Source organism: Capra hircus, unplaced genomic scaffold (assembly GCF_001704415.2).
Source record: "Capra hircus breed San Clemente unplaced genomic scaffold, ASM170441v1, whole genome shotgun sequence".
Lineage (NCBI taxonomy): Eukaryota > Metazoa > Chordata > Mammalia > Artiodactyla > Bovidae > Capra > Capra hircus.
Window position 1 is genome coordinate 16125 of NW_017189798.1, and position 8705 is coordinate 24829.

General features: G+C 41.5%; 1 protein-coding gene across 1 annotated transcript; it reads left to right on the plus strand.

Moving 5' to 3' along the window:
- The first annotated feature begins 985 nt into the window (after positions 1-985).
- LOC108634682 (peptidyl-prolyl cis-trans isomerase FKBP1A) lies at positions 986-2519 on the plus strand. The gene has a single exon (XM_018044757.1). The coding sequence runs from the start codon at positions 1078-1080 to the stop codon at positions 1402-1404; it is 327 nt and encodes a 108-aa protein (XP_017900246.1). The 5' UTR covers positions 986-1077; the 3' UTR covers positions 1405-2519.
- Positions 2520-8705: the final 6186 nt, after the last annotated feature.

Consider the following 8705-nt stretch of genomic DNA (forward strand, 5'->3'; position numbering starts at 1 on the left):
ATTGAAAAGCAGAGACATTACTTTGCCAACAAAGGTCCATCTAGTCAAGGCTATGGTTTTTCCAGTGGTCATGTATAGGTGTGAGAGTTGGACTGTGAAGAAAGCTGAGCACCAAAGAATTGATGCTTTTGAACTGTGGTGTTGAAGAAGACTCTTGAGAGTCCCTTGGACTGCAAGGAGATCCAACCAGTCCATCCTAAAGGAGACCAGTCCTGGGTGTTCTTTAGAAGGAGTGATGCTAAAGTTGAAACTCCAGTACTTTGTCCACCTCATGCGAAGAGTTGACTCATTGGAAAAGACTCTGATGCTGGGAGGGATTGGGGCAGGAGGAAAAGGGGACGACCGAGGATGAGATGGCGGGATGGCATCACGGACTTGATGGATGTAAGTATGAGTGAACTCCGGGAGTTGATTATGGACAGGGAGGCCTGGTGTGCTGCAATTCATGGTGCCGCAAAGAGTCGGATACGACTGAGCGACTGAACTGAACTCAACTGAACTGACCCTGTGTATATACCACAGTTCCCCCAGCACATCATAAGTGTTTCATAAACAGTTTTAAATGTACTAGCTACCTAATGATTGAACAAACTACTGCAGCTTTCCCGCCTCTAATCTTGGGTCAGTCAGTTCAGTCAGCTCAGTTGCCCAGTCGTGTCCGACTCTTTGTGACCCCAGGAATCCCAGCACGCCAGGCCTCCCTATCCATCACCAACTCCCAGACTTCACTCAGACTCATGTCCATCGAGTCCGTGATGCCATCCAGCCATCTCATCCTCGGTCGTCCCCTTCTCCTCCTGCCCCCAATCTCTCCCAGCATCAGAGTCTTTTCCAATGAGTCAACTCTTCGCATGAGGTGGACAAAGTACTGGAGTTTCTGCTTTAGCATCATTCCTTCCAAAGAAATCCCAGGGCTGATCTCCTTCAGAATGGACTGGTTGGATCTCCTTGCAGTCCAAGGGACTCTCAAGAGTCTTCTCCAGGCAGAGCCGCGGAATCGCCGCGAGATCTGGTCTCGGTCCACGCTGCCCGTCGCGCCGCCCGTCGGCCAACCTAGCGTCCGCCGCTACCGCAGCTATGGGAGTGCAGGTGGAGACCATCTCTCCCGGAGACGGGCGCACCTTCCCGAAGCGTGGCCAGACCTGCGTGGTGCACTACACGGGGATGCTTGAAGATGGAAAGAAATTTGATTCCTCCCGGGACAGAAACAAGCCCTTCAAGTTTGTGCTGGGCAAGCAGGAGGTGATCCGAGGCTGGGAAGAAGGGGTTGCCCAGATGAGCGTGGGTCAGAGAGCCAAGCTGACTATCTCCCCAGACTATGCCTACGGTGCCACTGGGCACCCAGGCATCATCCCACCAAATGCCACTCTCATCTTTGACGTGGAACTTCTAAAACTGGAATGACAGGAGTGGCCTCCTCCCTGAGTTCCCCATTCTTGGATGTGCCACAGAAGGATCTGGCGCCACCAGACGCACACAGCGAGTCCGTGTGGAGCTCTTCCCGACATTCCACTACACTCTTTGTATAAGCATCTTCCCAGACTGAATGTGTTCTGTCACCGGCTTTGCTCTTCCCCTTCTCCTCGTATGTGTGTTGACCTGAACTATATGCCATAAACCTCAAATTACTCAGTTTGTTTTTGTTTTGGGTTGAAGATTGAGTTTCAGTCCTTTGGATCTAGGTTTCCAATTAAGTATTAGTCAAGTATTAACAGCACAAGTAATGGGTTAACTTTAGACTAGGAATTGGTGTGGGGGGGGGGGGTGCAAGAATCTTTATTTTATTTTATTTTTTTGGATAAAAGTTTTATCTATTATATATTAAACGTTCTTGCTGCTGCGCTGCAAAGCCATAGCAGATTCGAGGCGCTTTTGAGGGCTGAATTACTCTCCAAGTTGAGAGATGTCCTCGGGTTGAATTGAAAGCCCTACCCAAAACTGCAGTGGGAAGAGGGAGAGCCTTTGCCTCCACTGCCCCACCCTCACCCTCCTCGTAGACCCTCTGCCTTTTGAAAGCAGATCGTTTTCACTGAGATATTGGACATTGCAGATGTCTGTTCCCCAGGCCAGCAGGGACCTCTGAAACCTTCATGGCCTGGCCTTTTTTTTTTTTCCATCCTGTGGTTTTTCTAATGGATATCCAGGATTTTTGTAATTGCATAGCTATCCAAGCTCTACTTCCTAAATTTTAAGAACTTTAATCGAAAGTTAAATTGAAGGTGCTGTTTGTAGACACTTAACACCCATGAAAGCCCAGCCATCATGACAAATCCTTGAGTGTTGTCTTAAGAAAATGATGCTGGTCATCACAGCTTCAGCATCTCCTGTTTTTTGATGCTCAGCTCCCCCTGCTGATCTCAGAGTTTCCTGGCTTCTCCTTGCCCCCTCTCACCCCTTTGCTGTCCTGTGTAGTGATTTGGTGAGAGAAATTGCTGCCTACTCCCCCAGCCTACCCCCACCCCCTGCACTACACATGAGTTTCAAGTTTTATTATTGCAATAAAAGTGCTTTATGCTGGCTTTTCTCAAAAAAAAAAAAAAAAAAAAAAGAGTCTTCTCCAACACCACAGTTCAAAAGCATCAATTCTTCGGCGCTCAGCCTTCTTCACAGTCCAACTCTCACATCCATACATGACCACAGGAAAAACCATAGCCTTGACTACAGTGCATATAATAGCATTGTACAAGGATGTTCATAGCAGTGTCATGCAAGAATGCATATTTAAAATAGCCAAGAATGGGAAATAAGCCAAATGTTCATCTACAGGTGAATGAATAAACATATTGTAATATATTTCACTTTCACTTTTCACTCTCATGCATTGGAGAAGGAGATGGCAGCCCACTCCAGTATTCTTGCCTGGAGAATCCCAGGGACGGAGGAGCCTAGTGGGTTGCCATTTCTGGGGTCACACAGAGTCAGACATGACTGAAGCAACTTAGCAGCAGCAGCAGTGTATTTAGACAATGGTATACTATTTAGCAATCAAAAGGAACATACTTCTGCTATGTGAAATAACATGATGTCCTGTACTTCATATAAATGAAATAATACAATATGTACTCTGGCTTATTTTGATCAATGTAATGATTTTGGCCTCTATGCTAGGATTGCTAGAGTCTGTTTGCAACAGTTCACAACAACTGATTGTGTATATATCTTCCCAACTCTACATTCAATGGTGTCACATTGGTAGTTCAAAATTGGCTATGGTGGGAGTATTTATATGATGGAAATTAGCAAATGGACATAAATCTGAGGAGGTGGAGAACCCCAAAAAACTGATATTTTATTTCAATCTTTTTTAAGTTAAAAAGATGCAGAAGTCCCAGTATCTTTCACCAGCTTATCTTCTGATATTTGCACATTCAAACCATCTCTGAAATGCACCTAGGATCAGTGATCCTACTCTTAAGTGCCTTTTGCATAATGGACTTAGAGTCTGTACAAACTCTCAGCTCAGCCAAGCTGTCCATACAGGGTGAGTGCCTAGTTTGCACCACCATCCTCCAAAAGACTCCTAAAGATCTAAAGATATGGATGTGTCAGACACTAATCCCTAGTTGTGTGAGCCAGTTCCTTTAGAAGTAGCTTTTGTGTTATGCTTTTGAGGTTAGTAGTGGAAACGTCTTGGTGATGAAAGAAATCACATTCCTCACTGCATTGCCTTACCATCCTTCACTGTAATCTCTTCTTACCTTGCTCCTCAAATCCATAATTCTATAACCTGGACCCAAACTTAAGTTCCAGACTTGATATTTTCCTTGGCTGTCAGCCCTTGGCTTCTGGAGTCAGGTCACTCTAGAGAGCTGTGACTTGATTGACACTAAGTATCCACAAGTAGAAAGAGCTTTTTTATCTTTGAATAACTCATCCAGTAAGTCATATCATGAGCCACAGTACAACTTCCCACAGTATTGCTCTGAATAAAAATGCAAATTTCACTAATGAAAGAAAGCAAAGATGACATAAACAGATGGAGAGATATTCCATGTTCCTGGGTAGGAAGAATCAATATTGTGAAAATGAATATACTACCAAATGCAATCTACAGATCCAACGTGATCCCTATCGAATTACCAATGGCATTGTTCACAGAACTAGAACAAAATACTTCACAATTCATACAGAAACACAGAAGACCCTGAATAGCCAAAGCAGTCTTGAGAAAGAAGAATGAAGCTGAAGGAATCAAGCTCCCTAACTTTAAGTTATACTATAAAGCTACAATCATCAAGACAGCATGGTACTGGCACAAAAACAGGAATATAGACCAATGGAACAAGATAGAAAGTCCAGAAATAAATCCATGCACCCATGGGTACCTTATTTTTGACAAAGGAGGCAATAATATACAATGGGGCAAAGACATCCTCTTCAATAAATGGTGCTGGGAAAACTAGACAGCCACATGTAAAAGAATGAAATTAGAACACCTCTTAACACCACACACAAAGGTAAACTCAAAATGGATTAAAGACCTAAATGTAAGACCAGAAACTATGAAACTCTTAGAGGAAAACAAAGGCAAAACACTCGATCACATAAATCAAAGCAAGATCCTCTATGAACCACCTCCTAGAGTAATGGAAATAAAAACAAAAGTAAACAAGTGGGACCTGGTTAAACTTAAAAGAAACTATAAGCAAAGTGAAAAGGCAACCCTCAGAATGGGAGAAAATAATAACAAGTGAAACAACTGACAAAGGATTGATTTCCAAAATATACAAGCAGCTCATATAACTCAATACCAGAAAAACAAACAACCCAATCAAAAAGTGGGAAAAAAGACCTAAACAGACATTTCTCCCCAGAAGACATACAAATGGCTAACAAACACATGAAACGATGCTCAACAACACTCATTATTAGAGAAATGCAAATCAAAACTACAATGACATATCACCTCACACTGGTCAGAATGGCCTTCATCAAAAAGTCTACTAACAATAAATGCTGGAGAGAGTGTGGAGAAAAGGGAACACTCTTGTACTGTTGATGGGAATGTAAATTGATATAGCCACTATGGAAGACAATATGGAGATTCCCTAAAAAATTATAAATAAAATCACCCACATGACCCAGCAATCCCACTCCTAGGCATATACCTTGAAGAAACCAAAATTGAAAGAGACACATGTATCCCATTGTTCATTGCAGCACTATTTACAATAGCTAGAACGTGGAAACAACCTAGATGTCCATTGACAGATGAATGGATTAAAAAGTTGTGGTATATATATACATGGAATATTACTCAGCCATAAAAAGGAATGCATTTGAGTCACTTCTGATGAGGTGGATGAACCTAGAATCTATTATACAGAGTGAAGTGAGTCAGAAAGAGAAAGATAAATACCATATTCTAACACATATTTATGGAATCTAGAAAAATGCTACTGAAGAATTTATTTACAGGGCAACAATGGAGAAACAGACATAGAGAATAGATTTATGGACATGGGGAGAGGGGAGGAGAGGGTGAGATGTATGGAAAGAGTAACATGGAAACTTACATTACCATATTTAAAATAGATAGCAAAAGGGAATTTGCTGTATGGCTCAGGAAACTCAAAAAGGGGCTCTGTATCAACCTAGTGGGGTGAGATGGGGAGGGAAATGGGAGAGAGTTTCAAAAGGGAGGGATATGTGTATCAGTTCAGTTCAGTCGCTCAGTCATGTCCGACTCTTTGCAACCCCATAAATTGCAGCATGCCAGGCCTCCCTGTCCATCACCATCTCCCGGAGCTCACTCATACTTACATCCATTGAGTCAATGATGCCATCCAGCCATCTCATCCTCTGTAGTCTCCTTCTCTTCCTGCTCACAATCCCTCCCAGCATCAGAGTCTATTCCAATGAGTCAACTCTTCACATGAGGTGGTCAAAGTACTGGAGTTTCATTCAGCTTTAGCATCATTCCTTCCAAAGAACACCCAGGACTGATTTCCTTTAGGATGGACTGGTTGGATCTCCTTGCAGTCCAAGGAACTCTCCAACACCACAGTTCAAAAGCATCAATTCTTTGGTGCTCAGCTTTCTTCACAGTCCAACTCTCGCATCCATACATGACCACAGGAAAAACCATAGCCTTGACTAGACGGACCTTTGTTGGCAAAGTAATGTCTCTGCTTTTCAATTTGCTATCTAGGTTGGTCATAACTTTTCTTCCAAGGAGTAAGCATCTATTACTGCAGTCACCATCTGCAGTGATTTTGCAGCCCCAAAAAATAAAGTCTGACACTGTTTCCCATCTATTTCCCAAGAAGTGATGGGACTGGATGCCATGACCTTAGTTTTCTGAATGTTGAGCTTTAAGCCAACTTTTTCACTCTCCTCTTTCACTTTCATCAAGAGGCTTTTTAGTTCCTCTTCACTTTCTGCCATAAGGGTGGTGTCATCTGCATATCTGAGGTTACTTATATTTCTCCCAGCAATCTTGATTCCAGCTTGTGCTTCTTCCAGCCCAGCGTTTCTCATGATATGTGTATACCTATGGTTAATTCATATTGAGGTTTGATAGAAAACAGCAAAATTCTGTAAAGCAATTATCCTTCAATAAAAAATAAATTAATTTTTAAAAAAACACAAATTTCCATTTGTATGATTTCTAAGCCATTGCTGTTTTTAATGATTAATAGTTAAATATCACTTCACAGCTTACAAAATGCTTTCATCTGCTGTCTCTTTTAGTCTTCATAGCAATCCAAATAAATAAGTAATATAGTTATTATCCCTAAATAGATGAGGAAACAGAGGCAGGAAAAAGGTTAAATCTCAGAACTGTTTAGCTATGACCAAGGATCTCAACCTAGTGCTTCTATTTACCATGTAGTTGATGTTGGAAAATGCGTGGCGGCTTCAGCTTTGTGAAACGTATATAGTGATTTCAATCTTATGAAAAGTATATAATGGCTTCAGTCTTTTAGAGTATGCATGCTGGCTTCAACCTTGTGACTTTGAAGCATCTCCAAGGCTTCAAGACACCTAAATAACTAAAATATCTAATGACAGGCAATATACATTGCCATGACTCTTCCTAAACTTGATTAAAATGGAATTGTAGGGAGGCAGGGGAGAGGTTAATGGTATTTAACTTTATTTCAACAATTTTTATTACAAAATAGTGTTTATTTATCATTAAAAAATAAATCTTATATGACTCTTTACTTCAGTCCCTTCTCTGTGTATCCTTCCAGAAAGTGTATTTACAGGTACAAGAAGGCTCGCTGTGTCACCATCCAGGGCTGCCCAAGTACTGCACATGTTGGGCTTTCCCTTCCTGATTCCAGTGTGCTTCTGGAAATCAAAGACCTTGCATTACATTTCTAGGAAAGAGGAAACCACATGGGGCAATAAGACGAGACTGGAAAAAATAACATCACAGCAAAAAGAGGTCACGACTGCTGAACAATCTATATGCCATGTGCAGGCAGCTTTCCACGAAAGACTCTCACCAGAGCCATAATATGGAAACAGCCCAGCAGTCTTTCAGCACAGGCTATGGGTGGTATTCTCTGGATGGCCACAGATGGTCTGTACTGGCAAGCTCCCACAGGAGTCCCTGCTGCCTGCGACTGGCAGTACCTTGCTGTCTGCACTGGTAACTCTGCTGCCCCACATATAATTCCTACAATCCAGTCCCCTCACCTCAGGTCCCACCAACCTCTTTCAGAGTCCTTTCCCACTCATTTGTCTTCCATCTCTACTATCGCAAGTGAATCTCAGTTGCTTGCGTCCATCGCCTAGCTCTCTATTGGGTTATTCCTCTTTTTCTTTTTGATTTATAAGCATTCTTTTCATATTAATGGAATTTGTTTCTTTTTCCCACCTTTGCTGAAGTTATTCTTCCCCAGTATTTGTCTCTTAACTTTTTAAGTAGCGATTTTTTTTTCTTTTTAAAAGTCTTCAATTTTCACTAGTCAAATGTGTCTCTTACTTTATGATGTCTAGATTTTGTGTCAAGATACAAAAAAGACTTCCTTGTTTTAATTTTCTAAATTATTTTGTCCAGTGTTTCTTACAGTTTGTATGTAAGAAATTTTATGTAAAAAGATTTATTTTTTACATTCAATATTTGATAGGTCTACAACTTATTTCAGCTATGGAGTAAGTGAGTGATACAACTATTTTCAGATAGCTAGCCAAAACTCCAACATTTTTGCTGAATAATGGATATCTGTTCCCCTAATTTGAAATTCCAACACACTAAATTCCTTACACATGCGGGTCCATTTCTTGACTTTCATTTCTATTTTTTTGGTCTGTGTAGTTTCAAAGTTATAAAATTGCTACAACTATAATCACAGCATTCCTGGTCCCATCCCTGATTTTCAGTCTTTTGCCTCATAATTTGCTGGTTCTTTCTCTGTCTCAACCCCATGATAAACTTTAGTATCATTTTGCATGGTGTTTGACCTCAGGAATGCAGCAAGAAATGGAAAATGAGAGGCTAGTTCCTGCCTAAAGAGATATCATATAGACTGTAGACCTTGATCCACAGACTGTAATTAGTTTCCTTCATTTTTATAGTAGGTTTTTATAGTTTCTATAGCATAGCAGGCCTGGACTCACAATTGAGCATGGCCAATCATTCACCAGCCAGTCTTAGCACGTGATTTAATTGCTCCTTCAGTTGTTGGCAAGCAAGGGGCCCACATGAAACCAGCTCTAAGCTAGACTATAGGCAGCGGGGAAAACCTGGA

Bases quoted from the DNA above. Each gene is read 5' to 3' on its own strand.
- LOC108634682 (XM_018044757.1), top strand. From the start codon at position 1,078: ATGGGAGTGCAGGTGGAGACCATCTCTCCCGGAGACGGGCGCACCTTC.